Source organism: Acanthochromis polyacanthus, chromosome 18 (assembly GCF_021347895.1).
Source record: "Acanthochromis polyacanthus isolate Apoly-LR-REF ecotype Palm Island chromosome 18, KAUST_Apoly_ChrSc, whole genome shotgun sequence".
Taxonomy (NCBI): domain Eukaryota; kingdom Metazoa; phylum Chordata; class Actinopteri; family Pomacentridae; genus Acanthochromis; species Acanthochromis polyacanthus.
The window spans coordinates 23,076,169-23,102,989 of NC_067130.1; the positions used below are offsets into that span (position 1 = coordinate 23,076,169).

At 40.6% G+C, this 26,821-nt stretch overlaps 1 protein-coding gene across 1 annotated transcript in view; it reads left to right on the forward strand.

The window, feature by feature from the left end:
* The window catches only part of scai (suppressor of cancer cell invasion), a 72,157-nt gene that overhangs the window by 22,914 nt on the left and 22,422 nt on the right, over nt 1-26,821 (forward strand). Inside the window, 6 exon segments of the mRNA XM_051938957.1 lie at nt 18,263-18,358; nt 18,777-18,863; nt 20,973-21,071; nt 21,542-21,638; nt 25,652-25,750; nt 25,950-26,102. Coding sequence (XP_051794917.1) covers nt 18,263-18,358; nt 18,777-18,863; nt 20,973-21,071; nt 21,542-21,638; nt 25,652-25,750; nt 25,950-26,102 — 631 coding nt within the window.

Sequence of the window (26,821 nt, forward strand, 5' to 3'; positions counted from 1 at the left end):
GGACATAGCAACCGTGTTGTCTTGTGGGGTGTTAAGTTTGTCCTGGTGCCAAAATATCAAAAGACATGTTTCCTCAGTTTGTTTGTTTCACATAGATGATCTGAATAATTACTAGCTGTGTTTCCTAACAAAACCCCTAGGATGCGTTCGGTGTGTCTTTGTTAAGGTGTACTAGCTTGTTGTCTGTTGTGTTGGTTTCAGTTGAAAGATAATTGTATTCTTGCACTCTTCCTTTTCTCTTCACTATCCCCCCTTGTTGTTCCCCCCCCCCCCCCCCCTCTTCTCGTTTCTCTCTTCCTGCCTTTCCCCTGTCAGGTCCAGCAAACTTATGTATATTTAACTAATCAACAAGTATTCAAACTAAATAAATTACTGTACAGTATCAAGGGGAGTCTTATACTTATAAACTCCCCTTGGAAAAGCAAACTTGTATGGCACAATGCAGCAGCCAGATCCCCATTCTGCCTGCTCTGTTGCCAGACAGGACAAAAAAAAAAAAAAGAAAAAAAAGAAAGAGTTCACCTGGACCTGGGACTTCGAAAACGCCAGTAAGTCTGTTTCTCTTTGTACGTATTAGTATATAATATTTTTCCACACAGAACCTTGTGACGTTAAAATGACTTTAGGCTTCATATTATGCTAATTTATCAAACGTGCTAACGTTCTCTAAGCTAGCTAATGCATAATCAAGGATTTAGCCCGCAAAATCAAGGTTTTTTACTCGCAGAATCAAGGATTTTTGCCTGCGTTTTTTCTGGAGGGGCTAAGTTGTGGCGAAATAATATTTAAGTTATTTAATAAATATATTGAATAATAATATTAATATTTAAGTTGATGAAGAATCTCTCCTGTAAGTGGAAATGTGTCTGTAGAAACGAGTCAAAGCCCTTTTACATTAGCTAGCTTAGAGAATGTTAGCACGTTTGCTAAATTAGCATAATATGAAGCCTAAAGTGGTTTTAACGCCACAAGGTTCTGTGTAGAAAAATATTATATACTAATACGTACAAAGAGAAACAGAGTTACTGGCGTTTTCGAAGTCCCAGGGCCGGTGTTCAAGATTAACTGGTGTTCCGATCAACTGGTGATAGCAGGGTTTCTGAGACAGATGCTTCGTAGGCGTGGCTTTTCAGGACCCCTTACCTACTGACCAGGAAATAAACAATGGGACAACTTCGTCTATAAAATGAGATTTCTGCTGTTCTATGCATTTCGGTCTTGACAAAATAACTGGAAATAAGAGGCGTTCTCATTTTAAAAGTCATGCGCTGTCAGGCTACATGAAAGAAAAACTACGTCACCGCGGTTGGAACATAGACTGTGGAACCAGTGGAGCTGCGATCTCTGTTTACTGTTAAAACAGCAGACAGGAGACCAGCACACGGTGTACACATTATTTAACAAGAAGTTCACCAAGCCGTGTGATAACAGAATGCCAAAGTATTGCAGTATAACATTAATATATTGATACAGTATTGGCAGGTTTAGATCACATTGTAGCTACACTGTCTTATTTAAATAACACAAACGTAAAAATGAACCAAAACAGCTCAGCAGTATTTAAGGTATTGGATTTGAAATGCAGCAATTTAGCAACATTCACAGGACATTCATGTTCAAACCAGCAGCAGAACTTTGTCATACTACTCTAAACTGACGTCATTGAGAAAAGACACCAATTTCTTTCAGTATATCACATACAGTGCCTTGTGAAAGTATTCGGCCCCCTTGAACTTTTCAACCTTTCGCCACATTTCAGGCTTCAAACATAAAGATATCAAATTTTAATTTTTTGTCAAGAATCAACAACAAGTGGGACACAATCGTGAAGTGGAACGAAATTTATTGGATATTTTAAACTTTTTTAACAAATTAAAAACCTGAAAAGTGGGGCGTGCAATATTATTCGGCCCCCTTGCATTCATACTTTGTAGCGCCACCTTTTGCTGCATTTACAGCTGCAAGTCGCTTGGGGTATGTCTCTATCAGTTTTGCACATTGAGAGACTGAAATTCTTGCCCATTCTTCCTTGGAAAACAGCTCGAGCTCAGTGAGGTTGGATGGAGAGCGTTTGTGAACGGCAGTCTTCAGCTCTGCCCACAGATTCTCCATTGGATTCAGGTCTGGACTTTGACTTGGCCATTCTAACACCTGGATACATTTATTTGTGAACCATTCCATTGTAGATTTGGCTTTATGTTTTGGATCATTGTCCTGTTGGAAGATAAATCTCCGTCCCAGTCTCAGGTCTTTTGCAGACTCCAACAGGTTTTCTTCCAGAATGCTCCTGTATTTGGCTCCATTCATCTTCCCATCAGTTTTAAACATCTTCCCTGTCCCTGCTGAAGAAAAGCAGGCCCAAACCATGAGGCTGCCACCACCATGTTTGACAGTGGGGATGGTGTGTTCAGGGTGATGAGCTGTGTTGCTTTTACGCCAAACATATCGTTTTGCATTGTGGCCAAAAAGTTTGATTTTGGTTTCATCTGACCAGAGCACCTTCTTCCACATGTTTGGTGTGTCTCCCAGGTGGCCTGTGGCAAACTTCAAACGAGACTTTTTATGGATATCTTTGAGAAATGGCTTTCTTCTTGCCACTCTTCCATAAAGGCCAGATTTGTACAGTGTACGACTGATTGTTGTCCTATGGACAGACTCTCCCACCTCAGCTGTAGATCTCTGCAGTTCATCCAGAGTGATCATGGGCCTCTTGGCTGCATCTCTGATCAGTCTTCTCCTTGTTGGAGGTGAAAGTTTAGAGGGACGGCCGGGTCTTGGTAGATTTGCAGTGGTCTGATACTCCTTCCATTTCAATATGATTGCTTGCACAGTGCTCCTTGAGATGTTTAAAGCTTGGGAAATCTTTTTGTATCCAAATCTGGCTTTAAACTTCTCCACAACAGTATCTCGGACCTGCCTGGTGTGTTCCTTGGTCTTCAGGATGCTCTCTGCACTTTAAACAGAACCCTGAGACTATCACAGAGCAGGTGCATTTATACGGAGACTTGATTACACACAGGTGGATTCTGTTTATCATCATCAGTCATTTAGGACAACATTGGATCATTCAGAGATCCTCACTGAACTTCTGCAGTGAGTTTGCTGCACTGAAAGTAAAGGGGCCGAATAATATTGCACGCCCCACTTTTCAGTTTTTTATTTGTTAAAAAAGTATAAAATATCCAATAAATTTCATTCCACTTCACGATTGTGTCCCAATTGTTGTTGATTCTTGACAAAAAATTTAAATTTGATATCTTTATGTTTGAAGCCTGAAATGTGGCGAAGGGTTGAAAAGTTCAAGGGGGCCGAATACTTTCACAAGGCACTGTATACTGGGGCATTAGCTCAGGTGACTGAAGAGGAGCTCTATAAACAGGAAGATAAACCCGACACAGTGGCCCAGGTTCAACTCCAGCTCACGGCTTTTTGCTGTAGGTTTTCTCCCTACATTTCCGTCCGTCTCTCTACTTACCTGTCAAATAAAGCTAATAAAAAGGGGAAAAAAACATCTATTCACAGCTATTGGTAGTCATAAGTATATATAAGTGTAAAGGTGTTCAGTGAAGAGGCAGTTTTTAGTCTGAGAGGGAATCTGCAGATGGAACTTATGGTAGAACAATTCAGCAAGATGATCTTATTTGGTCTGTTTTTATTCATTCTTATTTTATTGTTTCACGTCTTGAGTTGTGAGATCTTGTTTGTACAGCAGCTAGCTATATAGTTCAAGGGTGGGCTCGTTAAGGTTTTGTAGAATAAATATCCTCGTCTCCATTATTGTTCCAGGTCTTTAGAAATAAAAAAAATACCTTTAATTTTGTGTTCTATAAAGTCAATGCATTTAATTTACAATGCATTGATTCTATGGAATACAATGTTGATTAACTTGCAATGCCCCAGTAAAATAAATAAATCCTGAATAACGGGGAAAAATAGATGAAGCATATCGACGTTCTGAAGGCTGGAATGTGAAATCTCAGGTTAGAATGTGGTCAGATGGTTTATATGATGTCATTGTTTTACTTACAATCTGTTTAAAAGTAGAACAACTCAGGTCAAACTGGTTTATCACAGTAAGCTTTGAAAACGGTATTAGAACTTCTCTTGCTGTTTCTGTCTGACTGAGGCCACAGACTGTCACCAGTTAATCTGATGTAGATCGTCACACTCTGCAGCAGCGAAGCGACATTTCCGCTCCGTGTCATTATTGCTCTGTTTTGACTCCGCCGTGAGTCAAAACAGAGCAATAACGACAACGTTAAAGCTGACAACAAGAACATTTTGGAACAGTTTTTTGACGTCTGTGTGTTTTGAACAGGCATCGGTACAATCACCTATGCTATGTGTTGCCGTTGTAACAGCTGCCTCGCTCACTGAATATCACCAGTTGATCGGAACACCAGTTAATCTTGAACACCGGGTTGGGAGTCAAATTCGGCCGGGACTTTTTGGACCAGACCAGCCCACCTGTGCAATCGCCCCCCCCCGACCATAAAAAAATCATTTTTCAAACATTTTACCTGTGAAACACACATTAGGATCATCGGGGAAAAAAATATAATATGCAGATGGAAGAATATAAATCATATTTGAATATTTTGGCAGCTTAACAAATAAAAAATAATAAAATTATTATTTTTTTTTGCCTTTTTTTGTGATAGTCGCAGTGAAGAGTGACAGGAGATGGGGCGAAAAGTTGGGGGATGACATGCAGCAAAGGGCCGCAGGTCGGAATCGAACCTGGGCCGCTGCGTCGGATTCCAGCCCCTATACAAGATCACCTGCTTAACCCGATGCGATACGGGCGTCGGGTGCCCAATAATCAAAATTATTTAATAAATACCAGCGTACCGGCCCACATGCGGACCGGCCCTTAGGTCAAACGACCGAATGCATGGGTGGGGGATTGCCGTAATTTTACGGAATTTCCATAAAACCAAATGTCCTTTTTGTTTTTTTTTTTTGTTTTTTTTTTACACTCCACTTCAAAACGTAGTATATGATGTGCGACTCTGTTGAGGGGCGTAGAATAACCAGGACTCTCGCAGGTGCTCTTTAGTCTCTTCTCTGGACATATTTATTTTTGGAGAGCAAAGTAACTCCGTGGCAGGACTGTGAACAACAACATTGGCTCTACGCGCCAGGAACAAGTTTTTGTCAGTGAACCTACATCATTTCCTGTATAGTGTGACTTCAAAATAAAAGCCTCTCTGAATACAATGAGTAAGAGCGTCATAAAACAAATACTTTAACACCCCCACTCGCTGTTAGCTCACTGGGTAACACATTACATAATAGCAATCTCGTTGCATAAACATTTTCTAATTGCCAAACAATTTTTCTCTGAAATCTCTCAACTTTTGTCTAGTAGCTGGCTTTGTCAACACATCAGCAATCATTTTATCAGTTGGACAATATTCCAAAATGACCCGTCCAGTAGTCACAACACCTCTGATGAAATGGTACTTCACATCAATGTGTTTACATCTCTGTCTGTTAACAGGATTCTTTGTTAGTGCGATTGTACCTTGATTGTCTTCGTACACTTTGGTTTTTGTATATTCGTAGCTGTCAAGTCCTTGAAGTAGCTGCTCTAAATAAAGACACTCCTGCATAGCTGAAGCTAAAGCAATATATTCTGCTTCACAGGTAGAAAGCGCTACTGTCTGTTGTTTCCTTGTTTTCCATGAAATAAGTGAACTTTCATTACTTAGACTGGCACAATATCCTGATGTACTTCGTCTGTCCATCTCATTTGATGCCCAACTTGCATCACAGTAAATTTTTAGACCAAGTTTTTCTGCTGTGTTCTTTTTGAAATACAGTCCTTGTTCAGCTGTACCTTTAAGATATCGAAATACATGCTTTACTGTATTCCAATGTTCCATAGTAGGTTCACTGAAGTTTTGAGATAGTTTACTGACAATAAAATTAATGTCAGGTCTAGTGCATGTGGACAAGTAAATTAAACTTCCCACCGCTTCTCTGTACTGTCTTGGTTGTTTCAACTTTTCTGCACTTTCTGTGTAATCAAGTTTTGGTTCACAAGGAGTTCCTCTCGGTTTGCAGTTTTGCATTTCAAACCTTTCTAATATCTTTTTAACATATCTCTCTTGTGACATTTTGACCTGTCCATTTGTTTGTTCAAAATCGATTCCTAAGAAATGTTTAAGTATTTCTAAGTCTTTCATTTTGAATCGCATTCTCTTTACATTAAACATTGCTTTTTCATTATTAGCAGCTAGAATAAGGTCATCTACCCATACAATGAGGATTACCTTTTCACCATGTTGTTCCTTAGTATACACACAATGATCTGCACTATTTTGCACAAAACCATTTTCACATAAGTATGAGTGTAATACTGCATTCCAGTTTCTCCCTGACTGCTTGAGTCCATACAAAGACTTCTTCAATCTACATACCAGTTTTTCACCTGTTTTTGACCTTTTCTCATAACCTTGAGGTTGCTCTATGTAGATCTCACAGTCAATGGGTGCGTGAAGATACGCTGTCTTGACGTCCATCTGATGCAGGATCAGATCCTCCTGCACTGCTTTCTGCATGACAACTCTGACACTTGTCATGTCAGCTGTGGGTGAGAATGTCTCATCATAGTCTGTTCCGGACTTCTGGTTGTATCCTTTGGCTACAAATCTTGCCTTGTACTTGTTCGAACCATCTATGTCCACTTTAACTGCATAGACCCATCGTCCTCCCAGTACTTGTTTACTTGGTGGTAATTGGGTTAGCTGAAAAGTCTCATTCTCCTCCAGTGAATGCATCTCCTCGTCCATGGCGCTTTTCCACTGTCTTGACTTGGATGATGTCACTGCTTCATCATAAGTCTTTGGTATGTCACACACTGCTCGGTAACAAAAATCCACACAAGTTTGTAATTTGTCTATTGAGTCCTCTGTCTCAAAATCTTGTAAATATACTGGTTTTTGTTTTGTTCTGGGTGGATTTCTCCTCTTTACAGTTTCAGCATTAGCTTCTACTGACTCAGCTCCTACTTGTTCATTTAAAGTCTGAGAACTGTTTTCTGCAAAGTTTTCGGCTTGAGCTCTCTCATCTTTGTCTTTTGTATCACGAAACTCACTGTCTCTGATTGTATTGTCAAATCCTTCAAATGACTCTGCCGTTTGTGTCTCTTTTTCTTTACTTGCTTTAGCTGTGAATTTCACCAACCTATGCTTTTGGACCTTCTCTATTTTAGGATAGTAAACCAGAAAGGCTGGGCTGTTTTTATCGTAGCCTACAAAAATGCCTTGTTCGCATCTAGAGTCTAGTTTACCTTTTTCATGTTTGTAGCTAAAACATGTTGATCCAAACTTTTGCATTTGGGATACATTTGGTAGTTTTCCTGTCAGTGACTCATATGCTGTTTTCTTTGTTCGCCTGTTGTAACATCTGTTCCTAATATGTGCAGCTGTTTGAATAGCATAGTTCCACACTGAGTCTGGTAACTTGCTCTCTAACAGTAAACATCTTGCCATATCATAAAGTGTTCGCCAACCTCGCTCTGCGGTGCCATTTTGGTGTGGCGAATAAGGTGCAGATGTTTCATGTCTGATTTTATTCTTTGTTAACAACATCTGAAAATCTTTACTTGTGAACTCAGTGCCGTTGTCTGAACGTACACATTTTACTTCCCCATAGGGTGCTACATCAGCTAAAAACTTTTCTGTAGCGAGAACTGCATCGCTTTTTGACTTAAGAAAATATACTAGTATAGCCCCTGAGTAATCATCAGTAAATGACTGGGCATACTTGTATCCTTCTATACTTGTAGTTTTCATTGGGCCTGCTAGATCAGTATGAATAAGCTCTAATGGTTTCTTTGCTTTTACGTCTGGTTCCCTATTCCTCGTTTGAGTAAACTTTCCTTGTGTACAAATTTCACACATTTCATCTGGCTTCACTGCATTTCCCTTAAAGTTCATACCTTTTACCACACTTTGTAGTTTGATCACTTCATCAAAATTACAATGCCCAAGAATCTCATGCCAGGTTTGTACATCATGGTACACTTTACACTGGTCAGCATAATCAACAGTAGGTAGGTAATACAGCTTTTCATATTCATGAATGTCGAATCTTTTACCATCTTTGGTGACTATGTGACTGTCTCCTCGCTTGAAGGTTACTGTTGCTCCTCCACCAGTAGCTCTTGACACTGAAAAGATGTCGTGGGGATAAGATGGCATGTACAAAGCCTCCCTCAGTTGTGCTCTCTGTTCACGTCCGTCGCTGTCCAGTAGGCGTATCATCACTGTTCCTCTGCCTTGTGCCATTCCACTGCAACGCGTCCCATCAGCAAGCTCCACTGAATGAGTCTCTGGTTGGAAAGTGTCATCAAAGCTCGTAAACATCTTTGTCATTTACGATGTGGGATGTCGCTCCAGCATCAACCATAATGCCCTTCATTTTCACTTTGGGGGTTGGACCATTTCCTTTTGTTTGTGCGGCTTTGAAAAGGAAGTCATTTGCATCTTCATCTGTGACTTTCCTTGCATTGTCCTGTTTATCTTTCTTCTTGCACAGGGATTCATGATGTGTGTTGCTCTTACAGTTGTTGCACCACACTTTTCGGAGACATTTTCTTGCTCTATGTCCTTTTAATCCGCATTTAAAACATGTAATGTTAGTATCATCATTTTTTCCAGGGTTGCTGGTGTACTTTCTGTGAACACCTCTCTCCTGCTTTGCATCAGTTTTCATCACATTATCAGTGGTCTCACGTGTGCTCATTTTCTCAGATTCTTCATAAATTCTCAATCTTCTTTTAAAGTCAGCAAATGTAACATTATCCTCATTTTGTGTTACATGTACTGCTAGTGGTTTGTAGGCATCTGGTAGACCACCAAGAAGCATGGCTATGATCAAACCATCACTGAGCGTTTCACCGGCATCACGAAGAGCTATAATCACGTTTTCTGCTCTTATGATGTAGTCCGTAGTTGACTCGTTGTTTGCTTTTCTAAGCTTTGTCAGAGACGTGTACAGGTTTATGATACGAGGTTTACTTTTCCCTGAGTAATGCTCTCTCAATATTTTCAATGCCTTTCTGCCGTCGTATTGAGCCTCATGTCTGATCAATGACAAGCTCTTATCATCGATTAGCCTTATTAACTCAGCATAGCAATCTGGGTTCTTTTTCCTGTCTGCTACTATTTGTTCTTCACCAGCTGGTGCATTCAAAATAGTCTCTTTCAGGTTTAATATGTGTAAATGTCCCAAAAACCTTGTTTCCCAAAGGTCATACTTCTCCTCTGATCCATCAAAGAACAGTTGCGGGGACAGAGTTCCTGCAGCACGAGCCGCCATTTTTATTTTCTCTGGCGCCCAAACTTCATTTTAGCTTTGCTTGATTAGCTTAGTAGCCTGCGTAATACATCGCGCTTCTTTCTTCAAATATGCTGTCACATAACTTGCTCAAAGTCCATGCCAAGCTCCGTGTAATGCTTCACGTTTGCTTTACCTCTGCGTCTGGTTATTTTATTCGGCTCAAATCCGCCCTTGCACACCTTCTGCAGCAGCCTCGGTCCGTCGGTTCAACTTTGCCTGTCTGACTCGGTGCCGTGGTGTCTGGATACCTTGCCGAGTGTGGGTACCTTGCTGGGTGCCTGGGCCCATAACCTGTTGAGGGGCGTAGAATAACCAGGACTCTCGCAGGTGCTCTTTAGTCTCTTCTCTGGACATATTTATTTTTGGAGAGCAAAGTAACTCCGTGGCAGGACTGTGAACAACAACATTGGCTCTACGCGCCAGGAACAAGTTTTTGTCAGTGAACCTACATCATTTCCTGTATAGTGTGACTTCAAAATAAAAGCCTCTCTGAATACAGTGAGTAAGAGCGTCATAAAACAAATACTTTAACAGACTCGATAACTTTCGTTTTGCGACATACGTAAATCATACCTGCCAACTACTCCAGTTTTGCCATAATGATTACGGTTTTCATGATCCCACTCCGGGTTACGGTTTTATTAATCAAAATACGGATTTTTTCGCAGTGGACCATTGACACTGTTCGAATTAAACCAAACACACACTAAATTCTTCAGATCAATCATTCTGCGCTTCATGCACACACCCTCATCATGGAAAACACGTAAAAAATGCGTATGATGCAGCTGTTGCAGGCCGAGCCTGCTGTCCTTTAACCGAGGCAGGTTACGGTGTGTGTGGGTGAGAGAGAGAGAGTATGTGTGTGTGTGACGTGAGGAGGAGCGCTGCAGCTGTGTGTGTGTGTTGCAGACACGAGCGTGAAAACGGAGGCAGAGCGAAATGCACCACGATGATAACAATACAATAAAAAACTTAAAGATAAGTTTTAGCGCTAGCGCGCTAGCGCTACCCGAGGCTGCCCAACCACAGTTCGGCGGCCAGCAGAATCGGGTCGGTAACACAGATTTTAAGTTAAAGGAAATTAATTAATTGAGCAGCTTCAGGTAACAAGTGCCACAGTGTGTCCCATTCAAAAGAACAACTGAAGAAAGCCAAGAGAGAGTTGAGACTGGACTCATCTGATAAGAAGAGACAACTACAACAAGAGAAATGCCATCAAAATATTGAAAAATGTGATCTGGATGCCTGTGATATTTTGAGTTTAGTACCTGTCAAATTAAAGGAACATTCTGAAAGGCTATATATTATGAAGTTTGTCCTTGATCTTTTCCATCAGCATTTATGAATTGACAGTTTAAGTAACATGGAAACATGATTCTTAGCCACATTCTAAGTTGATTTAATGCTAAAAATCATTTGGTGTCGGGGGGCTTCGCCCCCCTGAACCACCCACCAGGACTTTGTCCTGGACTTACCGGGGCCTGCGGCCCCTGGACCCCGGCTGGCTACTAGGCTTTTCAGGTTTCAAAAGTTGGCAGGTATGCATAAATGCATGTACCGCTTTCCAGCATTTTACAGCACTTCCGGTCAGTCTACAATTGCGATGAGCCGCCATCTTTTGCTTTGCACACGTGTGTATACGATACAAACATGTTTCTTCAGCTTACTGAGACAACTAGAGCTTGTGAAATCGATGCGGAGTTGAAGAAGAATAAGTGGAGAAATGAATGACTTGATGAGACAGACAAGAAGGATCGCCCGTTCCATATGTGGCTTCGAAAATGTGTAGAACCGAGTGCAGCATGGTGTAATCTGTGTTCAAAGAAGATTGCCTGCAGGAACAATGGGAAGAAGTCGATTGCGAGCCACAGTATTGAAACTGTCCATGTGGAGAGGCTCGACGCCCTGAAACACACATCAACCCTTCCAGCTGCATCTCCAGTGCATTGTCCTCTGTCAAAAGTGGACTCCTTGGTTGATGCCAAGATCCAGACTTGTGCATTTTTGGCCGAACATTGCCCAAAGAGGTGTGGGAGCCAAACCATTTTGTAGTTTGCCTTCCTGAACAGGAAGCACACAAGGAGCAAAGTGAAACAGACAGACACCAGCAGCTGAAAAGAAAGGCTGGCCAGCAAAGCATCTTTCAGTTCTTCAGCAAGAGGCAAAGACACTGAAGAGAGTTCAGTGAATGTTGTACATTTTTTTATACTCATTCTAACAACTCACCACTGGAAACAACTTTAGTAACTGTAAGTATATCCCAGAAAATACAAGGAAAAGGCATTTCATAGCTTTAGTATATGATTTTTTCGTCAGCGGCCCCTGGACCCCGGCCGCAAACTTCAGTAAAAACCAAATTTTTCACTCCCACCCATGCGAATGACATAACGTTCAATCCGCCCCTGATCCGCCTCTGATCCATGCTTAGTCAAACGAAAATGGCGTTAGCCAGCACAGGACAATCTCCTCCTGTCCCCTTTCCTCAAAACCAAGAAGCTCGTTCTCGTGCCATAAGCCCCCGCCCCTCACGCGAAAACACTGTCAGTAAGATTGAAACTTCAATGTTTGTATTTTTGCTTTCAATTCAACATTTTTCAATGTCAAAATTTACTGTCAGCATTATGGCTCCATAGTGGACAAACAAAATGGGCATGAACATATATTTTCCACTTGGGCCTTTTCAGGTTTTTTGGTTTACAGAGAGAATGAGTGCTCCATTCCGTATTGTCCACGAGTCCACTCCGCTTTGACAGTCTCTTCGTCTCCTGCATGTACTTTCAAGAATTCCAACCCATTTTGTTATAGCCTCTGTAGAAGACTTTTAGTCCACAAATTAATTATTTCCTTTAAAACTATATACAATAAAAGAGAATTCCTGAACACATAAAACAGGGGGGCTTGTCATTATAAATCACAACATAACCAAGGTAAGAAGGAGCATTCGTGAGTTTGTGAGTCATACAAAATCTTCATGGAGAGGCTTTATAAACTTAATCCGCTTGTTCCAAACAATGTAAAATATTACCCTTTGTGTCCTCAAGGAGTATGTTAACTTCTCCATTCTGAAAATTTCTAATATTAATCCATACCATTCATCTAATACAGGAGGCTCTGGTTTTAACCATTTCTTCGTAACAGACTTCTTACTTGCTGCTAATAGAGCCTGCAACAGTTTTGTATCACTCCTCCTTGTTAAGCCAGTAATGTGACCCAGATACAGATTTTCAAAACTTAAAGGAATGGATTTTAAATATCTCAAGTAATGTTTTATGAATGCCTTTCCAGTACAAGCCTAGTTTAGGACAATCCCAAAAAACATGAAATGATTTGCTGTTCTTGAGCCACACTGTCTCCAACATGACTGGTTGTTATCCCTGTATTGTTCTTGATATGATGTTTTAAAGTATCTCATAATGTTTTTCCAACAGTGCTCCCTCCAGTCCACTGAACTTGTTGAGGACCACTGAAATGAGCAAACTTCTTCCCGTGTCTCCTTTGTCAATCTCATTCCTGCTTCTTTTTCCCACTTTGCTTTAATATTAAGTGTGTCCTCATCTTTTGCATTTAGAAGGGCATTGCAGAGCTTAGAAATTGATGGGGTTTTTTTAGGTGGTGCTTTGTAAGCTGAGATCATTGTCCTTTAATAGATCATTAAATGTACACTCTTGATTAAAGTAATGGCGCAATTGAAGATATCTAAAAAAATCATTCTGCTCCAGTCCATGTTTTTCCTGAAGAAAATTAAAACTCCGCAATGCCCCCCACTAGTGAATGAAAGATATGTTGTTAATCCTTTATCCATGACTCAAATCTCTTATCATCTTTGTTGGGCATGAAATCTGTATCGTAGGCGCACCATCTGAAAAGTTTTAACATTTCCTGAATTCCACACAAGTTGACTACCTTCTGCATATTTTAAAAGTCTGATTTATCCATAGGTTTCCTACCTCTACAGTTATAACTACCAGTCCTTTATCCGCTATCATGGCTTGTAAGGGATAGTTAATTGCAAAACTACGTTCAAGTTCTTTCCATCTTGCCTTGTACTCCGTATTAAACCAATGAATCAATGGAATTAACTGAGAAGCATAATAATAGTACTTTAAACATGGAAGAGATATCCCTCCCTTTTCTTTCCTTAACTGCAAAACACTAAATTTTATCCTGGGTCTCTTTCCTTGCCAGATAAAGCGAGAGATCCACTTGTCCCACTCCTTAAATTGATCCTCTTTTACCTCTACTGGTAGAGTGCGAAATAAGTACAGTAACCTGGGGAGAGAATTCATTTTAATGGCACTTATTCTTGAACTCAGGCCCAGGTAAGGGATAAGGCTCCACCTTTGAATATCCGACTTGATCTTTAAAGATATAGGCCCATAATTAGCTTTTAATAAATTTGAAATATCTCTCTAACGTGATTCCTAAATATTTCAATTCATTGACTCCCCATTTAAGGCTATATTTGTCCTGCAGATTTTTTTGAAACAGAGCCATTTAACATCATAACCTGTGTTTTTAATACATTAAGAACACTGACAGGACGGTAGTTACCACACTCTAGTTTATCTTTGTCCTCTTTGGGAATAGTTGAGATAATCGCCTCCCTCCAAGAAGGTGGTATTTCTCCGCTTTGTAAGACCCAGTTAAAAGTATTCAGTAATAATGGAGACAATTGTGCCTTAAATATTTGTACCACTCAGTGGTAAAGCCATCTGAGCCTGGGGACTTTCTGGCCTTTAATTTAGTAATAGCTATGTTTAACTCTTGAGCTGATATTGGTCGTATTAAGTGTTCATTCTGCATGTGGGTAAGTGCTGGTAGTTTCAAAGTTTTTAAGAAAGTGTCTATTGCGGATTCATCAGAAGCTAGAGGTTGTGAGTACAACTCTCTGTAATAGGTTTCAAAACTTTCTTGTATTCTGTTGATTTCACATTCAATCACTTTTGTTTTGGGATTCTTTATTTTATAGATTGTACTTGCCACTTGCTGTTTACGCAACTTATGTCTTTTGCCTAAGGAAAATTAATCTTTGCTGTGTTTCTTGTGTGTAAATGTCGTTAATTTCACCTTGTACTTTTTTGATCTTCTGTCTTAATTCAGGGTCTATTTTTTTTTTTTACTCTCAGCAAACTAGAACTGTTTTAAATGCCCCTGTAAATCCGCTAATTTCTGCCTTTTTAATTTCTTTAGATGAGTAATTAGGGAAATTATCTTTCCTCTTAATACTGCCTTGAAAGTATCCCACAGCATTATTGGCGATATTTCCCCTGTATCGTTAAAGTCAAAGTATTCATTAATTTCTCCGTTTAGTTTCTCCACTATTTTGGGGTCATTTAAAATATTTGAATTAAGTTTCCAATTTGATCTTTTACTTTTCCTGTTTAAAAACGGGTTCAGGGATATTAGACTGTGATCAGACAAGTCAATTGCAGTTATATTGCTATCCTTAATTTTAAACTTGTCTGTATTAAAAATAAAAAAATAGTCTAGCCTGGAGTAAACTGACTGTGGAAACGAAAAGTGAGTATAATCCTTACTATCTGGGTGTCGGTCCCTCCAAACATCCATGATACCCAATTCCTTCATCATTGCATTCACTTTTCTAATTAAGGGTTTATCTTGAACAACTGTTCTTGATGAATCCAGTGCGGGGTTTAACCTAATATTAAAGTCTCCCCCACATATGACGACCCCCTTGGAGTTAACCATTAAGTCAAATATACGTCTATAAAACAACCAATCACTTCCTGGTGGTACGTAAACATTCAACAAAGTTACTTCGGCGCCTGCCTTCTATTCACCCGGTAATATTAACAAATCTTCTGTTATTATCCTTTGTCTCTGATATATGTTCATAGTTCAGTGTGTTTAGTATAAGGGTAGCCACCCCTCTCCTATGGCCTGATTTATGTGAGGAAAAAAAACACGTTTAAAACCCATTCTTTTCAGTTTTACATGCTCAGCGTCACTCATGTGAGCCACATGTGCCTTCTCTTTTTTCAGTTTCGACAGGATCTTGCTTCTTTTAATTGGGTTCAAGACTCCATTCACATTAAGTGATATAATCTTCACTGGCTCACCTTGCACATTATTCCCTCTCATCTGATGTAAAGCACCTTTAAGCTTCCTCTCTTGGTCCACAATATTTGCTCCCCCATAAACCAACAATATATAAACAGTTTAACCCAACACTCTTAACCTTCTGAACATAAGAAGAATAAACAACTTCAAAGGCTTCAAACCGTAATGCCCGATCACTTACTCCCCTAAACACTAAGGAATAGCCTCCGTTAACCCGTTGGGCAGGAGGGCCCTCTGCTGTGATGACAGTCATATGGAACGGAAAAAAGACATTCTCTGTCTCGGCTCTCACATTATTACTCGTTATGTCGTCAAATTCAAGATAACATTTTTCAAACCAAAAGTTGTTTACCTAGCCCATAGCATTTTAATGTCATTTATCCCGTGTTTTCAATCTGTTCCCGTCGGAATACTTGCAGCTTTTCTTTGTAGCCCGGTCCACCGCCACTCTCCCTGGGTGTACGCTGCGTCCTCGTCGGCTGCCACATCCACCGCTGCACTCTTTCTCGGAGCGAACCCGGTTGAGTGACCACCTTTACCGGTATGCCTCATTTTGCCAGGTCCGCTATAGCCTCCTCTGCTGTTTCATATACTCTGGTTCCCTCTGCGTGAAAGACTCTCATCCGAGCTGGATACCAAGTCTGGAATGTGATGTTATTTTCCTTTAGGACTTTCCGTGTTTCCGCGTAGGCCCGCCGTCTCACCATAATATCAGGCGCGTAGTCATCATCGAGGTAGATTAGAGTTATTCCAGGTGAAGCCCTTTCTCTGCCACCCCAATTTAATCACCTCTTCCTTCCTCTTAAGCAGAGAAACTTGACGAGGATCGATCTAGGTTGTGCTCCTACCGGTGGCCGTGGTGCCAACGCGTGGTGGGCCCTCTCAATCTGTAGCTCCATCGTAGCCGGGATATCGAAGTTTTCTGTAAGTAGTTTCTCCACTAAAGGAGTAATCTCTCTGGCTTCACCCTCTGTGCCCTCAGGCACCCCGTATATCCGTACATTCTCCCTCCTCAAGCGCCCTTCCTTATCTGTTAGCTTAGCGTGTAGCTGTTCTTGTAGCTTTATCATTTCTGCCATCACCTCCTCTGCGTTTTGTAGCCTTTCTTCGGTCTCTAAAATTCTCGTTTTAGTAATCTCAGTCTTATATCTTCCATTGGCTGCTTGTTCTCTTGCCTGAAATCACGTGTTTCTCTGAGGATAAGAGTCAGATTCACGGGTCCTTCCCTTCTGTCCATTTCAGCATCATTCAGGCTAGCGCAGTGGCGGCTGGTGAAGAAAAATCTTGATGGGGCTGGTGTGCCAACAGATTTCCCTGCCTAATCTAGCATAAGCATTCAAATGAACAGTCGGAAAATGACTACAGGTCCACAATAATAATTTAATTTCAGTTTCCAGTTTCACAGAAGAAGTAACAATTTACAGACATATTAGACGTTATGCTATCAATGTGGGTTGAGTTATTTTTGAAGAGAGAATGAAAGAGAACATTTCCTATAAAAATGTAACAAAGAACTGAGAACCAACCAACCAACCCACAACTATATTATTATTACATACTGCCCATTAAATGTAAAATAAACTTAAAAGACACTCTGTCTCTGCTCCCGTGTGTCTGCTCCTGTGTGTCTCTGTTCCTCTGTGAGTCTCTGTTCCTGTGTGTCTATTTTTCTGTGTGCATGTGTTTGTCTTTCTCTAGGTTTTATTTATACAAGAATCTTCTCCCTCCTCTTTTCCTCCCGATGTAGGACGGAGTCTGGGAGTCGCACTACGGAAAAAAACTATCGCTGGCTCCTCAAGTAGCTCTAGTGATCATAAACATTCACGCTTTTTACGTAGCAGTTGGGGCGACATTTCCAGCGCCCCATCGGCGTTAAATTTGGTGACGCCGATAGGCCAATTATCAGTAATTTTCCCCTAGCAACCATAACCTGATTGGCTATTTAGCTGCAGGTCAGGGGCACTTTGCCGAGCGCCCCGTGGGAGAATGACATACTGTAGTTCGGCGGAAATTCGGTTGTCGGTTGGTGTTAATGTTGTTTAAATGATTTAAAATACATGTAGGCACACACATACTATTAAGTAAAACTGAAGCTGATTAATAATAATAATAATAATAATAATTAAAAAAAAATCCCCTCCACAGCTGGTGGGGCGGAGCCCCAGCGTCCCCTATGGGCCAGCCGCCACTGGGCGAGCGGCAGATATGTTAACTTTGGCACCCTCGTGTTGCTGCATTTCGTTGTTGTTCTCTGTATTTTGGCCCAGTTTTCTGCTTTTCTGCTTAGAAGACATCTCCGCCCCCTGTTTATTCTCTTATTGTCCTGTATTATTTCTTCATATATTCTTATGGGGCAAAATAACACTCTGATGCCGAGAGACCTCGCTCTATGCTGCCATCTCCCTCTCGACCCGGAAGTGACCTCGTGATGCAACATTCCCATGCAGTGAGATGAGGACTGTGATTAGAAAGGATAATTCACTACAAAAACAAGCAGAACAGCCTGACTGCAGTTTCATTTTCAGTGTGGTATTCTGCTGCCCGAAGGTTGCTGTTATTTTTTCTCTACATCCGGTGAGTCGGACTAAGGTTTGGTTAATTTTCTGAACAGATCTGCATGTCTCACATGATTAAGTTAAAGGACCGTGTGGGAAAGTTGAAAGCCCAATGATTATGTTTTTACATTTTTTTAAAATGGTCATGCTTTTCAAACCTACCAGAAGGTTTTGGGGTCAATTGTAGTTGATATTTGGAATACTGAAAGCACTCAATTGAGTTTTTTGTGTGTTGTCTTTCTTTATTTCTCATGTCTTTATTAATGCTGCAGAGACCTTCCTCAGTATGGACACAAGCAGTGGCAGTCCTACTTTGGGAGGACCTTCGATGTCTACACGAAGCTGTGGAAATTCCAGCAACAGCACAGGTTATTTCCATCCCTTCCTGTTAATTCACAGTGTTTACTAAGTGTCAATCGATAAATCAAGAGTGCTATGTTTAAAGTATGGTGGTTCAATAAAATGTAGGTTTGCAATTTGTTTCAGCAGTTTGGTGATTCAATAATGAATTTTATGGGATTCCTGTCTGTTGTAGTTCAGACTACAGCTCTGTTTCTTTGTAAACAAAAATATTGCTACATTCGCATGAAATATGAGGCATGTGAATCTAAATCAAGCCAAATTATATTATAGTGTATGTTTCGTAGTTTATTCACGCAAAGATAGGTTGACATTGAAACAGTAATGACTTTTACAGTGTAGTTTGTCAGATGCTGTTGTCACTCACAGTGGTTTGATTTGATTATTGTCTAGTGCTCAGTATTGCATTTCAATATTTATTGACAGGCAGGTTCTGGACAGTCGGTATGGCTTGAAGAGATGGCAGATTGGTGAAGTTGCATCCAAAATTGGGCAGCTTTACTACCACTACTAGTAAGTCACACTTTGTCTGAACCACACTCCAGCTGATATCACTGTCTCACCACTGTCAAATAGTCAGTGGGAGCGAGAAGGATGATAGATATGGCACATGCTAACCAGCTTAATGTGATAATGAGCTAATTATCAACAACATTTCTCCATAATCCTTTAATTTCATTAATGTTATTTAATAAAGGTAATGTTAATGTGGTTACTGTTTTTCCTGTTTTGTCTCCTTGTTTTTTGTAAGTATCTGTCTATAGTTGTGCTCATAAGTTTACCCTGGCAGAATTTATGATTTCTTGGCCATTTTTCAGAGAATATGAATGATCACACAAAAACCTTTCTTTCACTCATGGTTAGTGTTGTGCTATAGTTATTTATTATCCAACAACTGTGTTTATTCTTTTAAATTATAATCATAACACAAAGTGCCCAAATGGCCCTGATCAAAAGTTTACATACCCTGGAGGTTTGGCCTGATAACAGGCACACAAGTTGACACAAACTGGTTTGAATGGCTACTAAAGGTAACCATCCTCACCTGTGATCTATTTTCTTGTAATCAGTGTGTGTGTATCAAAGGTCAGTGAGTTTCTGGGCTCTTGACAGACCCTTCATCTTTCGTCCAGTGCTGCACTGACATTTCTGGCTTCTAAATCATGGGGAAAGCAAAAGAATTGTCAAAGGATCTGTGGGAAAAGGTAATTGAATTTTATAAAACAGGAAAGTGTTATGTCTTGCCTTTACTTGTGCTAATGAAATAAACTCCAGTCAGCCGAACTCATGCTTTATTTCTGCACCAACATCCTAGTACAGCTTCACGAGGCTATTCGGCCACAACAACCAACTCGTGTGTGCACCCGTAATGCCCCTCGTCTCTTCTTCTACGGTAGCTGACACAGTTCAATACACAATAGAAAGGGATATAAAAAGATATCCAAGGATCTGAAAATGCCTATCAGCAGTGTTCAGGCATTAATTAAGAAGTGGAAACTGAGGGGTTCTGTTGAAACCAAACCACTGTCAGGTAGACCAACAAAAATTTCAGCCACAGCTGCCAGAAAAATTGCTCAGGATGCAAAGAAAAACCCACAAATAACTTCAGCTGAAATACAGGAGTCTCTGAAAAAAACTGAGGTGGCTGTTTCAAGATGCACAATAAGGAGGCACTTGAACAAAAATGGGCTCCATGGTCAAGTCGCCAGAAGAAAGCCATTACTACGCAAATGCCACAAAGCATCCCGCTTACAATATGCCAAACAGCACAGAGACAAGCCTCAAAACTTCTGGAACAAAGTCATTTGGAGTGACGAGACCAAAATTGAACTTTTTGGCCACAATCATAAACACTACATTTGGAGAGGAGTAAACAAGGCCTATAATGAGAAGTACACAATCCCTACTGTGAATCACAGAGGTGGATCGCTGATGTTTTGGGGATGTGTGAGCTACAGAGGCACAGGGAACTTGGTAAAAATTGATGGCAAGATGAATGCTGCATGTTATCAGAAAATACTGGAGGAAAACTTGCACTCATCAGCCCGGAAGCTGCGCATGAGACATACTTGGACGTTCCAACATGACAACGATCCAAAGCACAAGGCCAAGTCTACCTGTCAGTGGCTACAACAGAATAAAGTAAAAGTTCTGGAGTGGCCATCTCAGTCTCCTGACCTCAATATCATTGAGCCACTCTGGCGAGATCTCAAACATGTAGTTCATGCTAGACAGCCCAAGAATTTACAGGAGCTGGAGACTTTTTGCCAAGAAGAATAGGCAGCTTTGCCACCTGACAAAATAAAGACCCTCATCTACAACTACCACAAAAGACTTCAAGCTGTCATCGATGTTAAAGGGGGGAATACACGGTATTAAGAACTGGGGTATGTAAACTTTTGATCAGGGTCATTTGAGTAGTTTCTGTTGTCAATATGATTTAAAAAAGAGTAAATACAGTTGTTTGATAACAAATGGCTTCACCCAACCACTTACCATGCGTGAAAGAAAAGTTTTTGTGTTATCATTCATATTCTCTAAAAAATGACCAAGAAATCATAAATTCTGCCAGAGTATGTAAATTATGAGCACAACTGTATCTAATAAATCTATCCATGACAGCCTTCGTACCTCAGAAACAAGTTACCTGAATGAGGCCTTTTCGTTCTACTCAGCCATCCGCCAGCGGTCCTACTACTTTCAGGTCAACAAAGAGGACAGGTAAATTTGAAAACAGACCATGGTGTCAAAATGTAGATGAGTACAAGCTCTTACATCAAACTTTGTTTCTGTTTTACATATATTTATATATGTTTTTTAAAGAAAACTTGTAAAGATATATTCTTCACTGTTTACAGGCTATTTGTCATAACATGTAACCAGTGGTATAACTACGACCAGGCTGATAATCAGTCAATCCCTATGTAGTATTTAATAAAAAAGTTTGGACACTTAGTTATTTAAGGATTTCTTGAGTTCTAAAAATGAGGTAAATGCCATTTCCCTCAGTCGACAGAGTACACATGTATTCATCTAATGTACGTAAAAATGACAAGCATGCTAATTGGGATCTTCAGATGAAAAAATGAACCATCACATGTTACCAGCTGACTTACTGAATCATGGTTTAATTGTGACGATGCTTTGTGAGAATTTCTTTGACTTTCATGCTGTCTTTTTTCTTTTATCAGGCCTGAATTAGTAGTGAAGAAGCTTCGATATTATGCTCGCTACATAGTTGTCTGTTTACTGCTGAACAAGATGGACCTAGTCAAAGTTTTGGTGAAGGTATGGAAGCAACCTTTTTGATTTATCATACTGCAGCATTGGTAGTATTGATTTCAGTGAGGATGTGGATGCATCTGTACACCAGTCAAAGTAATCTGACAGACTTTGCCCAACTCGCACTGTACTTAATGCAAAAAAGATATGTCATTTAGTTCATCTTTCCTCAAGCCATCTTTACTTAAACCTTTTTAAGACATTGAGTATGTAACATAGCTATGGCATTCTGATATTCAGATATTCAGTCAGTTTTTCCATTCATGTTCCTTGTGACAGAATTGGACAGTGAGGATGGCTGCTATATTACAAATGATTTACCTGCAGCTGATAAACTGTCTGTCTGTGTGTGACAGCTCACTTGTCTGAAGTGACAAAAAGCACACAGTGTAACTTTTAGGATCCTGATAGACCCCGTCTTAATGCCATGGATTATTTATTACTTTAAGTAGTTAATGAAGTTAAAAATTGTTGCTCCATGTGCGAAAATGATTCTAACACTCTTTGGAGATGGCCTGCTGTTTGATGCTGCAGGTATTTAATAAACTCAAAGCAAAGACTTATGCAAACACCTGGAAGCAGCAAACTGAACTTGAGCTTCGGTTAATACCACAATTATACTTGTTAATTAAAGCTGCAAGCAGCGTTGGACGGGTCCTCTCGTACGAGCGGCTCGGCTGGCCCGACTGGCCAACGCGGTTCCACCAGGTGCTGCTAAAACTGAGAGTGTAAAATTTCAGCAAGATTGGACCACATACAGGTTAATTAGACAGCAGTTCCTGTTTCATGGTGAGAAATCCAAAATGGCCACCAGGTGTCACATGGATGTGATTAGGGCCGGACTCTGATAACACTTGTAAAATTTGATGCAGCTTGGACCACATACAGGCTAGTAGACAGCACTTCCTGTTTCGTGGCGAGGCATTCAAAATGGCCGCCAGGTGGCACTATTACTGTCAGTGTATATCGGCCTATGTATGTGACTGTGAACGGACTCTGATGACACTTGTAAAATTTGAGACAGATTGGAGCATGTACAGGCTAGTTAGACAGCACTTCCTGTTTCGTGGTGAGGCATTCAAAATGGCCGCCAGGTGGCGCTATGACTCGGAGTGTGTATCGATCTATGGATATGATTGGGGCTGGACTCTGATCACACATGTAAAGTTTCAAGCAGTTTGGAGAATGTACAGGCTAGTTAGACAGCACTTCCTGTTTCGTGGCGAGACATTCAAAATGGCCGCATTCCATGGTTCGCAGTTTCCACGCCCTCAGGTTTTTGTGGAGCGTTTTGATAACGTTTGATCACCCATGACTGAAGTACATCCAGGCCAAATTTCAGCTCTCTCTCTTTAACGGTGCGAAGACCCTATTGAAACCCTAGGGTTTTTTATTTTTTATTTTATCGTCCGGGAAATCTGCCTTTTTGACGCCCTTATCATACATGAAAATGCATCAAAATCACCACACACATCAGGACCTGCGAAAATTTATTTGTGGGGAATGGCACACGTGCATGCCAAAATGGCTCAACAGCGCCCCCTAGAAAATTAAGAAAATTCAGCCCCCAGACAGCCTTTCACTTAGAGCCACGAAATTCGGTATGCATATCTAACTCATCAAGACACACAAAAAAGCCTCCTGGACCATTACCCATAATCCCACAGGCAGTCGGCCATTTTGAATTATGAATCATATTTTGGACAATTTTGTGCAATTTTTGGACACTTTTCAAAATCTATAAACTCAAACAGCGTAACCCCGAGAGAGCTGAAATTTGGCCTGGATGTACTCCAGTCATGGGTGATCAAAAGTTATCAAAACGTTCCACAAAAGTCTGAGGGCGTAGAAATGGCGACCCACGGAATGCGGCCATTTTGAAATATGATTCATATTTTGTCATTCTTGGACATCTTCAAAAATTATTAACTCAAACAGTGTAACCCCTACAGAGCTGAAATTTGGTCCGGCTGTACACCAGTCATGAGTGATCAAAAGTTATCAAAACTCTTCGCAAAAGTCTGAGGGCGTGGCTATGGCATCCCACGGAATATGGCCATTTTGACAGATGATGCATACTTCGGACATTTTTGTCATTTTTGGACATTTTCAAAAGCTATAAACTCAAATCCACCAACACCGAGAGAGCTCGAATTTGGCCAGGATGTACTCTAGTCATGGGTGATCGAAAGTTATCAAAACGCTCCGCAAAAACCTGAGGGCGTGGAAATGGCGACCCATGGAATGTGGGCATTTTGAATGTCTCGCCACGAAACAGGAAGTGCTGTCTAACTAGCCTGTACATTCTCCAATCTGTCTCAAATTTTACAAGTGTCATCAGAGTCCGTTCACAGTCACATACATAGGCCGATATACACTGACAGTAATAGTGCCACCTGGCGGCCATTTTGAATGCCTCGCCACGAAACAGGAAGTGCTGTCTAACTAGCCTGTATGTGGTCCAAGCTGCATCAAATTTTACAAGTGTTAGAGTCCGGCCCTAATCACATCCATGTGACACCTGGTGGCCATTTTGGATTTCTCACCATGAAACAGGAACTGCTGTCTAATTAACTTGTATGTGGTCCAATCTTGCTGAAAAGTTACACTCTCAGTTTTAGCAGCACCTGGTGGAACCGCGTTGGCCAGTCAGGCCAGTCGGGCCAGTCGAGGACCCGACCAACGCTGCTTGCAGCTTTAATTTAATATTTAGTGCATGTGTGTGACCATCACCAGCCCTCCCTGAGAGCTAAGCTGATATTCTTTATTAGAATTCCCTAATAAAAGCCAGGGAGCGCAGTGCTACACCTCAATGATGTGAAGGGGAAACAAAGGGTGGACAGGGTGAAACAGGACAAACAGGGATAGGAGCTAGTCAAATATCCTTGATCCTTGTTAGTGATGCTCCATTTTAGTGTGCTAACTTTTTATTTGCACCGTGTATTAACAAGTATAAAGTAAATAAAATATCAAAGGTCAATCCTTTTGAAAGTCTGGTTATCAAGAGCTCATGCTGCTCTCTCTCTGGAATATGAGTTCTCATTTTATGATTCGGAAACTTCTCCAAGGCTAAGGGAAAAACAGAAGTTGTGTAGCATTTGCTTATATTTTGGTGTTTTCTTTTTGTATAGAACTGGGCTTAAACTGCTGTCTTACCCCTTTCAGCAATCTAAGGAGAAATCTGCCATGGCATCTTAGTCTGACCTAATGTTCTGCTCAGATTATTTTGGAATCAAATAGTTTACAGATCCAGTCTGAAACCTGTGGAATTACTCACAGACTCATTAGAACCACCCTTTTATGAGTAAATGTGAATATTTACGAGTATCTCGAAAGTGCTAAGAGCAGTGGTTGCTGTTGCCCAGCAATGCTAAATATTCCAGAACTTGCAGTGAAAGTGAGCTGATAGTTTCTCTCTCGTTCAGTTTTTGCTGATAGAGAAACGTCTTGCTGACCTCATCTTCTCAACTATTTTCTTAGTCAGACTTGTTTAGCGTTTTGTTTTTATTTATTTACAACGATAATCTTATTAACCTTACAGCAAGTTGTTGCAGTACAGTCTTCATTTTTTATACATCTACGTCCCCATGACAACATTTATAGTGGTGCACTGCTCCATGATTACTTCCTATGGCACCATAATTTTGAAAATATCTCATCCTGTGATGAGCCATTATTTTATATCTTGTGATGTGCCTGAGATTAAAGAGAATGACATCTGAGAAGTTTTCCTTATGTGTGTGTTACAACCCAATTTCAAAATCTGCTAAGATTTTCAAAGTCTTGTACTATGAGCCTGGACAAATGGAACTATTAGCCTTAAACTAATGCACCAGCATAACAAACATCAAAACTTAAGCCCAGCTTCTAGTTTCTCTGTTAAGAACAAGAGCCCTAATTAGCCTCCTTTATGCAATTTTGACGACCTAATTCGAACAAAATCTTTTCATTTCTCTGACATAAGTGTTTGTGTTTTTAAATGTCTCATACTAGTGCTTCCTTCCTGTCTGTCGCTGTAGGAGTTATCTGAGGAAATCGAAGACTACACACAGCGATTCAACACAGAGGATCAATTGGAATGGAACCTGGTTCTACAAGAAGTGGCAGCTTTCATTGAGGTAACCAACTCTCCAAATGTAATACTGCTAAGTGCTTTTGGCTACTTTATTATTCAGAATGCAAATTATAAATTGTCATCTTTTTGGACATACAGCAAGCTGAATGCAGAAGTCTCCTTCTTTAGAGTTGTGAGCTGGCAGACACTCTGGGCTAGCCCTGGCTCACAGCTCCTCCTGTCCATTTGTTTGTGTGAAACAGGCAGATCCAGTGGTCGTTCTGAACGACAACAATTCTGTTGTTGTCACCAGCAATCGGCTGCAGGAGGGAACTGTGCCTCCGCTGGAACAAGGCATGGTGGTTGGGCAGCTCGTCCTTGCTGACGCACTAATCATCGGCAACTGTAACAACCAGGTTCTAACCCACTAATTCTAATTCACTGTTCCCTGCATACAAATCATCAGCATAGTTGTTGACCAGTTTTATTGGAGAAAACTTGAGTTACTGCATCTCAAATTTCTGTCTTAGAGCAATACCTGCAACTCAGTTATCCATAATGTATTGTCTCAAATTGTACTTGAACATAATAGCTTGAATATTGATAATAATTACCTTGATTTGCACCTCAGTAAGTATACCAGATGTGTCACCTGGGTGAACCAGTTTTGATAATTATACATGGGTCATTCCGTGTGGTTTCACCAGATGGTGGTTGCCACACCATTTTCAAATTAGTCCTAAATTTTCATGTCACTAGATGGTTACAAAAGTACTTTCTACACAAAGTTGTAGGCCTGTAGCTCAAATAGTTTGAGTTGTGGGGGTCTGAAATTTTCAGAATTTGGGCTATAAAAAGCCTCACCAGGGTTTTTTTTGCATCTTTAAGTGGTTAATTTTCAGTCTCTAGACATACCAGAGAGCTGTGAGTTTGTAAACAAGGCCTCTGCATGTAGATAGTGCCCCACAAACATCCTCAGGTGTTTCCCTACACTCTGCAGCTCATGGGGGCTTGCTAGAAATGCTAAAAATTAAGAAAAACCTACTCGCGAGTGGGGTTTGGGACCTTAAAAGTACTAGAAATACTGCACAGAAGTGTTCCAACACCCCTGGGTTCCATTCTACACAAGCATGTG